The sequence below is a fragment of the Antedon bifida genome, chromosome 5 (assembly GCF_963402885.1).
Source record: "Antedon bifida chromosome 5, ecAntBifi1.1, whole genome shotgun sequence".
Lineage (NCBI taxonomy): Eukaryota > Metazoa > Echinodermata > Crinoidea > Comatulida > Antedonidae > Antedon > Antedon bifida.
Window position 1 is genome coordinate 14,895,932 of NC_136230.1, and position 19,316 is coordinate 14,915,247.

The following is a 19,316-nucleotide window of genomic DNA, read 5'->3' on the forward strand; positions in this document are numbered from 1 at the left end:
ATTTATTAGTAAACATATAGTGTACCGCAAACCAAACTAGTGTATTTCTGCACATAATAGTAGGTAACTGAGAACGTTTTATTTGACACGACAACGCATATGAACTCCTAAAAAAACGTACAAAATCATATAGTAGTACATTTTGAATGTTGACATAACATGATAAACATTAAAAATGTTCCTTCTAACAGGAACACCGTGGCTTAAAAATATATTGTTCATTATAAAATATATACCTTTTCAAAAACACTACTAATAATTAAAATAAACATTTAAATTAGCTGTACGTGCGTCCGCCGTGCAAATAAAACATTTAAATTAATATGTATTTATAAAAAAATGAAATTATGTTGTTTTTTTAGACCACACTAAGTGGTTGATGTAACTTCACATTAATGATATAATTTAAACATTATATGTTAATTAGTCACCTTAACATGGACCTTTGCCATATACGATGATTAACAATTCAGAGTTATTACAATTGAACCTCCCTTAATGGCCGCACTTTCAAAGGCCCGTCTGTTCTGTCTATCTAATTAGTGCATTTGGTACCGGACCTCACGTAAGCGGCCACCTCCCGTATGCGACCACGACCACTTTTTTTAAAACTATAAATTAGATTTTGTGTATGGTAAATTACCTCCCGTAAGCTTTATTTCTGTGAAGAACATTCCTGTGTTTTTTAGATGAGATGAGAAAACTACACAAAGATACATAATTTGATAGAAATACAGATCTATACAGTTTATCAACATAGTAGCGTTGTAGTGTAGGCTGGTATGTCGTTTATATGAATGTCGTGTATATTTTTTGTTAAAAGCAAACTTTAACTTTATTTCATATCTTGATAATATAAGGAATGAAAAAAAATATGTTGCCATTTTTTCAAAAGACATTTAAAGGACCAAATTCAAGATGGCCGCCAGCATTCAAATAACCCTATTAAAAATCAGAATATCACCAATAATACAAATTATATAATGTGGAACAAGTCCGTTTTGATGGTATTACTGTACCCATTATACAGTCTTAACTATGTAAAGCGATAATCTGTCGGCCATCTTGGATTTCAAAATGGCCGCCACTAAAAATTAAATTCTTTAAATAATTTTTTTTAAATATGTGTGCATAAATTGTTGTTGGTACACAATGTTCTAAAATTGTCACTTCTCACAGGATTGTCTAAATATAAGGCTGTCTAAAGTTGTCAATGTTCTCTATATAACAGATATATAATACCCACTATGACTCTTAAATTAACTAATCGTTCAAATTTGGAGTTGCAAAAGTATGGAACAACTTACCAATTTATATCAAATATTCATCAACAATTACGTCTAACTAGAGGGTGGGCTAGGAGTGTAAACGATGGTTCTCGGAATGATAATGACTCGGGTAAAAAGGTTTTAGAAGGACGTTCTCTTTGTACGTTTTCTGTCGGTTACCATTATTGAAAATACTTGACATTCGAAAAACTAAACCTACTCTGTATCACAGTGTCTTAGATGATTAATAACATTTTAAAGTATAGTGTTTATTGTTTTGTAGGGCCCTTATAGGGCGGAGGCAGAGTTCATTTGAGGGAGATGCTTATTCGAGGGATTTTTTAGTTTTAATAATATCGTAACATTTATAATCAAATGCAATCTTCTAATATATATGAAAAGTGGTAAAAAATAATAACAAATGCTTGGTAAATTGTAGTTAACAGTGTGATGAATTCTATTACAAATAGTATAATTGTGTAGTTGCAAGGTGAACCTGTGAACTCATCGTGAACCCGGAAATTACTTTGACCGCGTACAATTGAAATTGAGTTGAAAATCTACCGATGAAATCAGAAATTTTGTTTTAAAACTCTTTATAATATATTCCTAAGATAGAAATATGGAACAATATCGTAATAGTAAAAACTGTTATTAAATTTACATTTCGCGGTACATCTGAGATAGTTCAGGTAGGTATCCAAGGCAGAGATTTGTTCCAAAGTTTTTCCATTGTGCTCGCCTATGTCAGAATTAACCATAATTTATATATAGAGTCTAAATTACAGATCTCATTTCTTTTCATGAAACTGAAACTTGACAGGAGACAGGATCACAATATAAAACAAGTGCATTTATACCTTATTGTGAAATCCTGTATAAATATGATGTTAAATAATAAATGCGTTATTGCTATGTAATTCAATGTCCTTCAGGGCCATAGTCACCAGTATGGCTGGTAAGTTTTCAACCTGTCAACTTTTGGCAGAAGCTTGAAGGAAATAAAGATACAGCTCATTCACAAGGTTATTCATAGGCAGCATTAACTCCTACTTCTCATCTCCTACAATCTCAACCGATTTCATTAGATATATACCCCTACAGATAGACCACCATTATACACTGGTTTGATGAGTGCACATGGTTGTGGTATAAAAACTGATGTACTAGGGAAAGACAAAAATGCCTGGTGATGACTCTTGCCTGAGATGAGTGGAGGTGGACAGAAATGACATCAAGAAGCCGGCCCGGTAAACTACATGACTTTTGGACTGTAGCATTGTGAAAATAGTGTTGAGGCCAGTGCTTTTGTTGAAACTGAACTTGTATTACCTATACAACCAGTGACACAAATATCTTAGATGGAAAACATCTTAGAGATGATATCCCGATTAATGAAGAATGCTGCAATTCGCACAAAGGTGTTTGTTGGCCATGGCATGATGAAATTGGACAGAAAATGTTTGAGGCATTAGTAAAAGTCTTGTAGAAGGCAAACTGTCTATATGGGATACCAAGAAAAAAGATGAATATTGGCAAAAAATATATATGACGGTGAATACAGGTGACAAACTTATCAAAGTAAAAGAGGACTCCTATAGAGATTATTTGGCGGTGAAATGAGGTATTGCAGTACTTTTGCCAATTTGTTTCTGAACAAGCTTGTTGGGATCGCAGATCAGTCTGTGGAAGTTTGATGGATACAGTAGTAGAAAACGAAGGAAGGACAGAAGCACACTAATTCTGCTTTCTCTCTACAACTTGCTTCTACAAATGCAGACAGAGAAAGAGATTCTAAGTGAAGTATCATTTTGTTTGAAAGAGGCTGATCATAAAGATATTAACTTGAATACAGAGAGTCGACGAAATCTAAATGATGTGGTTAAACTATATTCCTATATGTCCGAGACACAAGAAAACGATATCTGCACACATGAAAAGTACACATGCTTTTATCAAATATTTCTTCGCTCATGGCCACCTGAACTACGACCGGTTACTTCCGCTGTATCAATTTCAACAGATTACTGAAACAAATTACAGATATTGGAGTTTATGAGAGGACATGTATGTGTGGGACTTGCTGGGTTTACATCAATTGATCAGGGTCATTGAGCGTGGTATCATTGGAATAACACAAATTAATGATTTCATCAGAGCTGGCAAATCTAGTTGATGAGTTTGAAAGCCAACATTTAAAGAGAGATGATATCCCGATTAATGAAGAATGCTGCAATTTGCACAAAGGTGTTTGTTGGCCATGGCATGATGAAATTGGACAGAAAATGTTTGAGGGATTAGTAAAAGTCTTGTAGAAGGCAAACTGTCTATATGGGATCCTAAGAAAAAGATGAATATTGGCAAAAAATAAATATGACGGTGAATACAGGTGACAAACTTATTAAAGTAAAAGAGGACTCCTATAGAGATTATTTGGCGGTGAAATGATGTATTTCAGTACTTTTGCCAATTTGTTTCTGAACAAGCTTGTTGGGATCGCAGATCAGTCTGTGGAAGTTTGATGGATACATTAGTAGAAAACGAAGGAAGGTCAATTTACTGTATCGCATTCAAGATTAGAAATATTTCATTGAAGGACTTTGGCAGAGTTAGTTGTCATTTAACTGAAGAAGTTTATGAGATGTTTTAATATGAAGAAGTGTACTGTTCAGACCTCCTGATGGTCAACATTTTGTGTTAATCACCATGTTGTTGTCATAAGCATATCATTTTGTGTATTTCAATCTAATTTTATTTAACTTACACATGTTTTAATAAGAAATTTAACCCATTTTTTAAAAAATGGCGGCCATTTTGAAATTCAAAATGGCCGCCATTTTGTGTTAATCACCAATGTTGTTGTCATAGGCCTGTCATTTTATGTGATTTCAATCAACGTCATAACTTACACATGTTTTAATAAGAAATTTAATCCATTTTAAAAAAATGGCGGCCATTTTGAAATTCAAAATGTCAGAATACTAATGAATATAGGTTTATAATAATTCTTATATAGCAGAGAACCCATATGAACTTAAAATATTATTCATAAAGGGTGTTACTTTGTCCAATATGGTACATTTATTGGGTATTTTACGTATTGGCGGCCATCTTGGATTTGACACCCTTAAGCTTTTTTAAAAAAATGGCAACATATTTTTTTCATTACTTTACATCCTAAAGATACTAAATCAGCTGGAATTTTGCTTTTAACAAAAAAATGACACGAAATTACATAGTGGCCTACACTATTGAACGCAACCATGCAGCGCCATCTATCGTTTTGACGAGGGTGGCCGCTTACCGGGGGAGGTTCAACTGCATGTCAATGCGGCTTAGAACTATAATGCAATGTGTATTGAGAGAAAAAGAAAAATGTAATGAAAATGATATGATTATTATTGTAATAACATTTTTAAAATGCAGATTGTTATCATTAAATACATACCGGTATATAAACGGCCGACACTAACCACCATACATTATTTTAAACTACTTTGTGCAGGCCTACATTAGTATTTGATCACTACATTGGAGGCGTTATTATGTTGCCTGTAAACAGTCACGATTACTAATTATAGGAGTAGGCCTACTGTACATTTATATTGCTACATGTACAATGATACTAAACAATCGCACACGTGGCAAATAATTTACATAATAAAATTTAAACCAATATTGCTAGAGTTTGATTAAAGCAAATGTTTCTTCTATGTTTAAATGTAATTATGATATTTAGCTGATAGTTTTGTAATGCTGTATACATTTTAGCTACACAAATAAAAACATGAAATCATAAGAAGAAACATTCGGGAATTACCAATCGTGATCTTAGAAATTATATTCATGACTAATGTGTGAAGTAATATTTTCTATATATTATGTCATTTGAACAATTGAATAGAACATGAACTCAGTAATTATGGATTTTACCCCGCGAAGCATCTACCTTTGCAATCGAACATTTTACCAGCACAAACGAAGACAATTGAAATGTTGCTGATCTGGTAGATACCATTGAATTGCTAGCGAAACAATAAGCCTGGTGATGCTTAGCATTATAAGATTTTCATAGAAATGGGCGATATACATGCTAATGTTAATCATTTTTAAAGTGTAATACAGTACTAATAATAATATGGTATTTATAATTAATTTTAGAAACAATTTTAAGAATTTCACAACATGAAAACTGTTAAAACCCGCTATCACTAACGAATTTCACTATCATTAACATGAAAACTGTTCAATTCTAACTATCACACGAATTCAAAATGAGAACCATTATCTAGTTCAGAATTAGCTTCGTTATAAAAACAACATTCTATTCAAACTACTCACAGGCGTTGTTATTCAATAGAGTGTTAACTGTACGGTTTAGAATCGTCAAAAACAAACTTGTCCTTAATAAAAAAAAATGTTTTGCTTCATTATCAATAATAAGTTTATTAGCTACCCTGTTCTGATTTATATATTTTTTTCTGATCGCTATATTTGCCTTCGATGTCCGCCTCTCTTTCCAATCGACGCCGTTCTCTTCGAGCTTCCTAAACATCATCATTAAACCACTAAGGGTTTGCTATGTTTTGCGAACGCGTCCTTTGCGGGCAAACATGCGTATTCAAAACCCTTGACGTAACTGTGTTGTAGATATAAACCAGTTCTTCGACGTATGTAAAAGAAGAAGCCACAGTTTTTTTTTTCAAATCTGACTCAGATCAATTGTTTTAATCTTCTGTAATTAGTAACGATATTTCGCTCTGGCTGAGGTTTTAAGTGGTCCATACAACAATGGATCACATGATTGTCGGATCCATACGTATTGGGTAGCACATGGCAATCAATTATTATGATCATCTGGACGACAGATCAAGTTACCAAGGATGTGACCAAGTTAATGATGACTAGTCACGAATTTCTGCAAACCATTCTCACAGATTGATGAAAGGTATGCATCACATTTATGAATGTATCAACGTGAATGTTCATATTACCGAGAATTAATGATTTTCCAGGCAAATCATCAAATTCCTCAAGAAACTGAGATGTCTTGAAGCCATTCATATTAGTTGGACCAGGACGATACATACAAATGATATATCGTCGTTTTGACATAGTTACACAGGAATGCTCAAGAGTAGTTGATGTTATACCCGTTGGAGATATAGGCCTACAAACATTAATTTGACTTTTGAAATGATATCGATACCTCCGTGTTTATCACCTCGCCTGCAGTAGGGAAATTTAAAAACGATTACCCTTATAATGGTGTACTTTAGCCTATAACAACAGGATCATCCTCACTTAACAATGATTCAGTACGGTAATGACTGGTACGTTCTATCATTTTCAAGAACAATTCAACAATTCAAAAATTGTAAATGTTGTATTACACACATACTGTACATTCCACATATTATATATGGTATTCTGTGTCAGGGTATTATTATAATTAATTATTTATTATTTATTATAATTAATAATTATTCGCATATTACAGATACTCTTAACGAATTACATTGGCTTCCTGTTCAGCACCGCATTGTCTATAAAATATTGTTATTAGTTTATACGTGTATAACTTAGATTCGTTAAAACAAATTATTAAAAACTCATCTTTTTGCCCAGGCTTATACATAGTCATAATTCTTTCCATTTTAAATTCAACATTTTCACTTTCACAATAATTCTGTAATATCATGTGCATAATGATGTATTTTACAATTGTCATCATTTTATCTCGAATGTCTTGACACAGAATTAACGGGAATACGATTGAGCCTCATCGGAAATCAAACTTGAAAATATCAGTTTTACTAAAATATACTATAGTGCCGCTGTGTTATCAAAGAAAGTATAGAATAAAATCAAATTATGTGTTCAATTCTCTGAACACAAATATACCAATTGAAATGCCATAGTTTCTGTAATTCGTTTCTCTCAATATATAGAGTTACTGTATAAATGTTTCGTACAAATGGACACCGCCAGACAAGTGCGTCCTATCACTAAGTAACTTGATTCACATTTTGATTCCTGTAACTTTGATACAGCGCAGATATCGACGCGTGAACCGCAATGAAAATGAGTTCGTGAATTAGACGTTTTACTATTGGTTACTAGAAATTAGTTTGATAACATAAATTCTACAAAATTAGTAGGCCTACTATTATTTTTCCTCAGAAATTAAGGGGACGGCGCTTCTGAGTGAGTGAGAATCAATAAGGCATTTAATTAAAATGCAGACGGTCTTAAAATAACGTGACATGTTTCGATAAATATATTCTCATCATCAGAACTGTAATCAAAGCCTAGAGTACTTGTATACCTATTAAGACGGTTGAATTTAAAATGAGTCAATAATTATCATGAGAATAGATTTATCGCGTTATTTTAAGACGGTCTGCATTTTCATTTCATGCCTTATGATATTATTAATTCTCACTCGTAATTTTGGTGGTATTATACATGATGACAAAGCCGACGATCCGAGAGAATTACATGTTTTAAAAAACACCCACTTGTTATTTTCAAAAAACATTGCACATCGGCGAGGTCCGATGGCATGCGTGACTGGCGAAACAACGCAACAAAAATGTTGGCTAAAAACGAAAATGGCATGTTTTGTTTTACTGTAGGCCTATCAGTATGCCTGCAATGAAACGTGTATTTTATGTACCCAACGGTACAAAGTGTCATACAAGTAGTACATTTAATAATTCGAACAACCTAGATCGTGAACATAATTCGTACGCTTTTGGTGTAGCGTACGTATACACAGTACACGACGTACGCGTCTGTAAACTTCGCCGGGGAAACAACTACGCATTTTGGTCCCTGGATGGAACATGTGTATCACGCTTAAACCGTGTATTTCACGATGTCACTGGATCAGTAACGTAATAATAATAATTTCTGTAATTGTCAAATTCATCATGTGTTTGTCATTACTATGAACTTTAATTGTACTGATTGGAATAGTTAATCAGTATTTAATAATTCTAGCCTTCTAATCAATGTTACATTGAAAACCTCATCCAAAGGATGCGATGTAAATCCACTCAACAATGTGTTGAATAGCAAGAGGAGACATGGGTCGGCTAATTCACTTGCAATTGTTTGTCTTCTTTTTAACAATATTTTGATGACGAAGCAACAGTTACTGTATAGTCAGAGTGACAATAGTTATAATAATTATTGTTTCAGATTTGTAATAATTACGTCAAGTATAGCCTCTTCCCTAGTAGCTATGTCAACTACTTGACTATTGGGAATGGCAAAGTGCCCTGGTATATGCACGGTTAAATCGCCTATGACACCAACACAAGCATAAAACAACTATTTTCTACAAATAAACATGTCAGGAATAGACAATGTATTTGCTTAGTATAATACCAATGTCTTCATACTGCTGTTTTCAGTATGCTGCTATTTACGTACATGATACAGCAACACCTTCCCCGTGATTATGTTTACGATAATATGTAAAATGTATGTTAAACTATACATTGCGTCATCAGATATGTTATCTATCGAGTTGCCAGTTATATAGTAAAAACAAATAATACTAGAATATAAAAAGTACATAATGAAAAAAGAATACATGGATAACCCCATTTCGTTAACGTCTGAACTATACTAATTTTAAATCAATTGGAGCTCATCAGTCATACGTTGTAGTGATTTTGGATTTGACACAAGATTATTTGGCAAATCAAAACTGAATACATTCCGATTATCAGGAATCTTAAATAAACAATGAGAGGAAGACGTAAACTTACTGTGAGTTTTTTGCATTTAAATTATTATAGTATGAGGCTAATAATCGTCAATAGGCCTATTCGTTGATATTATTTAAAACATACTAAAAAAGGGTTACTATTGATGGTTTCGCTATATAGCTTAATGTCTGTTTCTATCAAAACTCTCAGATCAACCGGCGGACGCTTTAAATAATGTTGCTGATGACTTCTGACGTGAATGTGTCGTAAATTGGAAGATTTTTTTAAATATTTTAAATTTTAAAAAAAGAGGCGTATAAAAATCAATTTGCATGATTGATTTCTGTAATATAAATTATGTAAAAGCGTTGTTTACAGTTTTCATTGTTGAGCCCGACAGATCGAGTATCGTGTTATACAGGCCATGATTGTTATTATACAAATATGATATGAAAATAACTATTGTTGTTATGTTGTACCATGTTGTGTTGAAGTTTAACAGAACAATATAAATAGTTCTATTGGTTCTGCTAATTTAGTATTATTTATATAATGTAGTGACAGTACTTTAGGTAAGTTATTACCGGTTCGCCGTTTAAATTTGAAAATTAAACCATTTGTTTTAATCACACTGAATCATATAGCACCCTTTAATAATAATGTTTGTAAAACTTACATTGCTTGTAAGATCCAAATTAGCACCTTCCTTGATCAAACTAGTACAAACATCTGTGTGGCCATTACTTGCAGCAGCACTCAAAGGTGTATATCCGTTCTGAAATATTACAAACATTATGTTATAGTATTTTTCACTTCACAACAAACTATCTAATATTGCACTAAATCAATTAGATGTGATCATATATAACGCTAATTCAGTTAAATATTTTGATAGGCTACATTGTTATTAAAACATTAAATTAAAAATAGTTTATTAATATTAATGCATTACATACGTATTTGCTTGCATGATATTCTTTTGGATGGTACAGTACTTTTAAACACTTTATAATAACTGTGGTATTTATACTTTATAAACTGTTACCAATTGTGTAAAATATGGTGGTTTTTTATTTTTTTATTTACCTTTTTCACAATATTATATTATTATCAGGAGAATTATTCTAAACATAGGCCTACTGACACATTTATTTCACAATTCCAAATTGATCAGTAAAAATAAGAAATGCGTTATTATTATGTATATGTATAATTTCAAGATTGTATTGACTTCTGCATTACGAGGCAGTTTTTGTTATTTGTTATGATTGTAGGAGAGTAAAACGTTACAAACTGTACAAAGTACACATCATATTTTTGTTGTCTTTCTTTATCGATCAGTTAATCAATCAATTAATTAATTAGGCCTAAAAGGTCTTGTTTCCACCCGTTACCGGTTTATTTGTTTTATGTACAAAACAACAAACATTTTAAATATGTTACATTCGCTGCCAACAACGGAAATATTTATTATCTGCATTGTAAATGTTGTCGCTAAAACATTAGTAGCCCTATAGAAAAAATATTGTTTGATATATTGAAAAAGGTTTAGTTCGAAAATTAAATCGAAATGGTACCATGATGATTGAGGTAAATCATAGCAAATAGGGAATACAAATTGCTGGTACATACCATAAAATTACCAACGCAACAATAAACCTAAGTAAAAGCTTTGCATTAAAAACACATATTCATGATTTCTATCGTATCTAAAGAATGGAAAATCAAATTTAAAAAATGTATATAAATACTTAAGTAATCTTTCAAAAAACAAAGCCACTGGTCATGACAACTTACCACCGGGCATTCTAAAACTGTCTGCCCTGATTATATCCCCAACAATTACAAGAATCATAAATCACTCCTTCACAACATGTAAATTCCCAAATACGTGGAAAATAGCAAAGGTCACGCCAATTTTTAAGAATGGTGAAAAAACTAACCCTAATAATTATCGTCCCATTTCCGTACTACCTATACTTTCAAAAATAATTGAACGAGTCGTTTTTAATCAACTTTATGCTTTTTTGAATAATAATAATCTGTTATGTATAAATCAATCAGGTTTTCGACCATCATACTCAACATCTACTGCACTTACAAAAGTGACGGAAGACTGATATAGTGCTGTGCAATAGACGAGGGTAAGCTGGTCGGAATCTGTTTACTTGATTTTAAAAAGGCCTTTGATACGGTAAACCATAACATACTATTAAGCAAATTGAGACTTTATGGTTTAAGTAAATATGTTTTAAAATGGTTCGAGAGCTATCTGTCTGAGCGAAAGCAATTCACAAATGTAAATAATACATTGTCTGATTATACACACATCCAATGTGGAGTGCAACAGGGGTCAATCGTGGGCCCACTTGCTTTCCTCTTATATATAAATGACCTATCGAAAGTTGCAAACAAATGTAAAATAAGTATGTATGCTGACGATACTATAATTTATTGTTCTTCAAAAAATGAAAATGAAATATACCAAAGTATAAATGAAGAACTTATACAAATCCACGATTGGCTAAAAAATAATAAATTGAGTCTAAATGTCTCTAAATCCGAGTTCATGTTGATCGGATCGACAAACCGATTGGCAACCATCAAAGAAAAAAATAGATCAGTTAATATAGATAACGATGTTGTACCACGCGTTCGATATTGCAAACATCTCGGTATCATAATAGACGAACATTTATCATGGAAAAATCAGATTGAATACATTCGAGGTAAAGCTCTAAATGGATTGGGTATGCTCAGACGATGTAGCTATTATTTTCCACAAAACATATTAAAACATATTGCAAACTCTATTGTAATACCTTACTTGAGCTATTGTAACATAATTTGGGGAAATAGTAGTCAAACAAACTATCCAAAACAGAACAGCTCGAATCGTGTGTGGTCTAACATGGGACACACCTAGTAGTGAGGCACTAAGACAAATTAATTGGTCACCTTTATTTTATCAAGATAGATATGAATGTTGTATGATTATATATAAGGTTTTGACAGATAATGCCCCACCTTACCTAAATAATGTATTTACATACAATGATATAAATTATAATCTAAGGCACAGTGATACACATCTATTCATCCCGAAGCCAAAAACCGATTTAAAAAAACGAAGTCTGTCTTATCGTGGAGCAATTATATGGAACAGTCTCAATGTTGATACCCTTCCAAATTCAGTTAAGTTGTTTAAAACGTATCTGAAAAATGCATTGGTGGTATGGTAATCTACGATGGTGTACATCCAACTTTTAAAATGGCTAAATGCCATGTAAAATGTGTGTTTTATCACTATTATTTTAAGGTAAATGAAATCAAAAAGATTTATTATGTATTACAGTTATAGAATCCCCATAAATTATACACTTCGATAAGGGTTCCCGTTTACACGGGAAGTACCGGTATGGTGTACCCTAAATAGAGGTGTCAGATGAAGGGGATTCTGCTGTAATTTTGTCTTTTCAATTTAAATTTTTTCGTTTCTTTCGTATTTATATGGTGTTGGTTTTTTTTGTAACTTGTGTAAAAACAATCAATGTTGATTGAACGAATTGTGCTGTACATCAGTCTTGTGTCTAAATAAAGTTTATATATATATGATATGTGTAATGTACTTTATAATTTGTTTAAATGGTTTAAATTAAATTAGACTTTTCTTTATTCATTAGGCATAATGTGTATGTAAACGTACGAGTTCCAGAAACGGATAAAACACGAATTTAATTAGGTAGGGTTATTAATACAAGTATGAAATCAAACATAAAACGGACAAGGATTAATAGTTTCCCGAAGAATTGTTGAATTAAACTAAAGATTGAACTCAATCATCACCGTGATGAGTTCGGGATCTACCAAATACATCAAAATGTTCGCCATATTGCCGAATATCTTGGCCTACGTTTTCTGTTTCAGGTTCGGCTATTTCTTCCGCATGCCATTGGCTACTCACTCGTAGGCAGTTTTAATATTCATATTTCAGAATTTCAAAAGACTCAACATCTAAGATGATATGCATGCGCTATGCTACGTTTAGACAATGTGTACTTTGATGAAAGTTTCTGAAGGCTAGAAATGATTTTATATGCCTAGTAGTCTGGTAAACATTTGATGGGATTTTTCCCAAGAACATGAAAACACGTCTTCATATGATAGGCTAGCTTCTCCGCCAAATCAAACATTGAATGGATCATATTATGCGGAGATAATTTGATTAAATTCCCACCCAGACCCTGTCCTGTTCTGTGTGGTAGTGAAGCCCTGTTGTGTGCCGGTCGGTGGTGGTAGTGTACCTTATTTATTGGCGTTTTATTTGGCAGGTCATACGTACGAGTTGAGTAGCCCTACGAAGGAGGCCTAGGCCAGGACTAAACAATTAATAAACAAAACAACTTGGCAACACGATTTTATATTTCAACAGTTGTTCAGTCTCGATCGTACATTCAGCACTTTACGTACTCGATCTTTTTCATTTTGAAACAAAATGATCATTGGTTGATTCGAATTCCATATTTACATACCGCCCGCCCCATAGCCAAATACGGTATGATGATAACCTACGTCATTCTTATCGGATGTTTGCGGTCTGCAAATCGATTTCTATACGTATTTCACAAGTCTGTATTTTCAGACAAAAATCGCGGTCGAAATAAAAACAAATAAATAAAAAAAAAGACAATAAATACAGACTTGGGGCAAGTCTAGTTCGTCTCCTACTGTTGCATTGTTATTATCCCCAGCTTGTTTTACATTATTTTGTACATTAGTAACAAAGTGGTCCAATCATGAGCTCTTTTCTTTTCCTTCTATCAATATCCTTAATAACATTGCTAATTAACTTCATTTCATTTCTTATAAGACATTCGTTATATTTGTGTGATAATCCCGCGATAATAATAAGTATAACATCAGCAAAACTAAATACGTACAATTTTCATAAAGGAGAAATTATATCCAGGTTATTAGTATGTATGGGTAGTAGCACGGCTATCATTCATTCTGGTGTTTAACGTAACAGATCACAGTGTAACGTTGGGAAACATGTAGTGTTAATTCACACAATATGCATAATAAATTAAGACAATGTGTGTATCATTGCCATTATTAATAAATAGTACGGTAGTTTACCTCCTAATCAATAAATGAATTTCATCAGGTGCGTGTCAATGTCAAAATTAATAATAAACAGGACGTGTTGGTCAGCCAATTGTAAATTTGAACCAAATAAATGAACGGGATAAAAAATATACCATATATGTATACTGTTATCATTATATTCATATAAACCGTCTTTAAAAAGTATCCATGATGAAGTCGCTGAGGTGATCAATATTGTACTTGTGTTGTTAATGTTAGATGTTAAAACGGCAACAATACGAGCATTAAATAATGTTGCTGATGACTTCTGACGTTAATGCGTCGGTCGTAAATGTGTTGAAGAATAAAAGGAAGAATTAAAAAGGCGTATAAAAATCATTTTGCATGATTGATTTCTGTAATATAAATTCTGTAAAAGCGTTGTTTCCAGTTTTCATTGTTGAGGCCGACAGATCGAGTATGATGTTATATAGGCCATGATTGTTATTATAAAAATATGTAAAATGACAAAAATATACTCATGAATTGTATCGTGGCGCCCTTTCACATATAATTTTATCGCATCCCATCCTATTACTATTGAAACAAAATTGAAAAATTTTTAACAAGCTTTTTATGATGGCCACACTCATCGTCAGATCTATGTAAAGTAATGAGAAATTATGTTGTTGTGATGTCGGGGGTGGGTGTTAGGTGTGGCGGCGTTCATTCGAGGGAGGCATTTGTTGGTAACATTTTTATAATAAAATAAATTCCCTTAGATATGAGTACAACATTGTATTTTGTATTATCAAGGAGTGATAACAGTAAATAATTGTATAAAAATACTTGGTAAATAAATTGTAGATATAGCAGTCAAGGAATTATTCAACAAATATAATTGATAATAAGTGTATAAATATATGTGGCGGGGCGTTTATTAGAGGGTGGAGGGTGAATATTCCAAAGATGTTTTATGAAGAAGAGGGCGTTTATTGAAATAAATGCGGTATTGGTATAATCTATACATCACATTCCAAATAAGGACAATCACTAGTGGGCCATTTCGGCATAAGGAATATACGTTTTAAACGGCTTGCAACATGGGCCAAAGTATCTCGGGTCTTAACGGCGATACATATGCAAATAGCGCGCAACCTGTTCAAACCTAACATCAACTCAACAACTCGGCTACCGTTCGGCTATATCGAGATGTTACCTGATTTCAAATGCATCTATGATTATGGCTATAATCAGTTCTCCCGATGTAGGCATTATGTAATTTTTACCTTGTTTATGATATTTAAAATTGTATATACTGCTTTTACAATTTCCCCCGCAATATAATTCGATGATGTTTTAATATAATTGATTTGTTGATCGTTTTTTTTGCACAAACAAAAATGTGATGTGACCATATATGGTCATGATGATGTCATAGAACTACCATATTTGGGCACATCACACTTTTTTGTCAAAATATATATGTAGACAGAGCTTTAAATGTTACGCGTGGCCGTAAAAAAAGCAAAACAAACATTGGAGGGGAGAAAAAACTCGAAAGTCGCAAAATATTATTAGTGAAACGCGTAATAACATTGCAGTAATAATTATTACTAAAGCGTAATTAATTCAGCAATCATATATTATTCCATTTGGCATAATACGTCCTTTAAAATGACTAGAATGTTCTTATAGTTGTATCGTGGCGCCTTTCCACTTATCCCTATACTATTGAAACCGAATTGAATCATTTAAAAAGCTTTTTATGATGGTCACAAAATGCCAAGATACATTAAAGGAACGCTCATCATCAGATCTATGTATAGTAATGAAAAATATACAAACAATGATGTTGTTGTGACGTCGGGGTAGGTGTTAGGGGTGGTGGCGTTCATTCGAGGGAGGCGTTTGTTGGTAACATTTTATAATAAAATCAATTCCCCTAGATATGAACAAGTACAACACCGTATTTGATATTATCAAGAAGTGATAACAGTAAACAACACCCGTCAACGGCAAATATTGGAGGAGAGCAAAAACTATATCAACCCGGAAATCACTTTTATACCGCGGACGGTTTTAAATCTGCCGATGAAATAAGAAATGTTGTTTTAAAACCTTTTATAATATCTGCCTAAGAGAGAAATATTATATTAAATCTACATTTCGCGGTACATCTGAGATAGATAAGGTAGGTATGCAAGGCGGAAATCTTTTTCCATTGTGCTCAGAAGTAACCATAATTATAGTATAGATACGCTAACATTGACCTCGTGGAGCACATTTAGCTCGTAGTATCATGCACGTGCACATAATTATAGCATATCGCGTTGGTCACAAACATATTAGTGAAATGCACAACATTGCAGTAACAGTTATTAATTCATAAAGGTTATGAAATAATCAAATTAAACAAATAAGGTCTATCCTTATACACGTACGAAAAAAACACCAACAGTTTTATAACAACACGTATTCTTTACTTTAGCGCAAACACTGAAAGAACGAATGATTATATATATGCTTAATTCTGGAATAGGTATACACAATGTAAAGCGCATATCACCAACTCCGTGTCGGTTCTTACCCTAGCTGTTCCATGTGTCTTAGAAAAGATAGTATTAAGAGTTTGTAATGTCTGATGTCATCGGTAGACTTTTAACAGTCGGCGGTAACTTCGCTGTAGTCACAATAAAATCTCTATACAAAACGCGTGCAGCTGCCCCACATGTGAACGTGACATGTACATTTGATATACATTTGATTTGAGTCAAGATATTCCATGTTTCTCTCTTTAAACGTCAAAATGAACTAATTATATTAATTATACTGTAGAATACTATGGTTTGGCTATTTAATATTATTGTGACTCAGACTGTTTAAAACTTAAGAAGAAATGGCTCATAATGTTTAATATGTTATAAATTGTGAATACACTACGATATGACGTGACGTTATTATTACATTTGTAGACTATGTATAAATATTATAATGTACCGCGATGGTAAGCCGACTCAACAATAAAATTTATAAAGATTAAAGAAGTTATTACAAAGTGTGACATCAGTTGTTACAAAACCTTGGTTAATCTGACTTCCCAATGTCAAGATTAACCTTGACGATGATGTGAGGGTACAACCGTGAAGTTCTCGACAATTTAGTCATCCTCGCAACAAAAATGATCTGTAATATGACTCGCGATGTGGTAGCTTCATTTAGGTATGTTATTACTGGCATGCCCTTTAAATTGTAAAATTTAATACTTTTTTAATCACACTGAATTATATAGCACATATTATTATTAATTTGTGTAACACTTACTTTGGTCTGAAGATCCAATTTAGCATCTGCCTTAAGCAAAATAGTGCAAACATCTGTGTGGCCGTTTTGTGCAGCCACATATAAAGATGACGCTCCATTCTGAAATATTACAAACATTATGTTATAGTATTTTCTCTCTAAACAAAGTATTATAATATTGTCCTGAAATCAATACGATGTGATCAATTAAAAATAACGTTATGGATTTAAATAATGCTACATTGTTAAATTAAATAAAGATTATTAACCTCTCATGTTTTCTTTAAGATAATGTACTGTATACGTATACATTTGTCTTTCTTGTATAACATTTTTTTTATAGTGCTTTATTAATGTATAAAACAAATAAGTGGTTTTTTTTGCCTGAAAAGTAAACACTTCATCCGGTAGTGCCAACTAGTCTGAGTGTAAATTATAATAAAGTGACGTTTGAACTAGCAGTTACAGCTAAAAATATATCTAGGCTCCAAATTCTGTTCAGGTAACACATTTTGACTGCTAAATTCTTACTATTGGTTTCATTTTACCATTACTTGGAGGGGATATGTTTTTTAAAATGTTTTATAAAATCAAATGAAAATCTCGATTCATATCCATTTATTGTATCATTTTTCATAAAATACAGTGTTGCTCTACAGCACAATACAATGCAAAAACAGAAAACTGAAAAAAACCACATCATATCATTCTCTAACATTCAGTGCCCTAAAGGCATATGGTAACAATGATTACGGAATATATTACGAGAGGTGATGGACATTTTCTTTGAACGTCAAAAATAGTGCATTGTATAGGTTGGGTCTTGCGAAATTTAATGTGTTTCATCAGTAAAGTCTCTTATAAAAAAGTACTGTAGTCCTATACGTGAAGCATAACTAACAATACGTTCCAGCGAATTCCTAAATGTGGTCCCGGTAAACTATAAAACAATGAATAATAAGAATACTTTCAATGACAGATTTATAAAAAAAAAGACGTAGGCCTAATGGGAGGGTTAACTCCAAAAGATTTAAGTCTACGCAAAAGTAAAGATGTGATACTCTCAGTAATGAGGTCGTGCCATTTAAGATCACTAGTGATTTATTATTTATCTCAACTTCAGATGGGTATAACCCTACCGTATTTCATTTTTTAGGTGATTTTCCTTTTTTTTTGTGGGTTACTGTATGGGTTGAATATACTGTATGGCTTGAAAAGGGTCGTAAGATGTTAGTTTATTAGTACCGTAAATCTTCTAATAGTGGCCCACACTCTAATAGTTACCCCCCTTCTAATAGTAACCCACATTATAAGTCAATCTATAATATTAACCCACTAACCTAATAGTGACCCATGGGGTTTACTATTAGAGTCACAAAAACTTATGATGCAGCTGTATTTTGAAAATAAGGAGATAATGCATGTTGATCTCGGGAGTGGAGGAGGATTGAGTGTTTTTGAGTTCAACCAAATTCGTTTATTCGTACTGTTTTATTATTTTGCTATGAGTTGCTGACCAGAGTTGGGAGTGGGTTACTATTTTTAGGTGCCTAATTTAAGTATAGTAAAAGTAACCCATTACTCTAATAGTAACACCCTTCCAATAGTAACCCACCCTAAAAAACAATCAAAGAATAACCCAGGGTTACAATTAGAAGATTTACGGTATATAGAGTACTGCAAACCATAATTGTAGGTAACATTTGTAATTGAGAGCGTTTTATTTTACACGACAAAGCATGTGAACTCCCCAAAAACGTACCGTATCATAATGTAGTATATTTTAAATTTTGACATGACATATTAAACATTGAAAGTTCTTTCTAACAGAGTTTTTTCTCGTGTTACTCGGATGTTGTAGGCCCTACTTAATTTTTGTTTTATTTATTTATAATGCGACGTGCTCTTTATATCTTTACATTATGTTAATTAGTCA

At 32.7% G+C, this 19,316-nt stretch overlaps 1 protein-coding gene across 1 annotated transcript in view; it reads right to left on the reverse strand.

The window, feature by feature from the left end:
- The window catches only part of LOC144843358 (uncharacterized), an 851,823-nt gene extending 833,900 nt beyond the window's left edge, over positions 1-17,923 (reverse strand). The window contains exons 1-2 of the mRNA XM_078700149.1: positions 17,912-17,923; positions 17,402-17,500 (exon numbers count right to left, since the gene is read on the reverse strand). Coding sequence (XP_078556275.1) covers positions 17,402-17,500; positions 17,912-17,923 — 111 coding nt within the window. The remainder of the gene's footprint in view (positions 1-17,401; positions 17,501-17,911) is intronic.
- Positions 17,924-19,316: the final 1,393 nt, after the last annotated feature.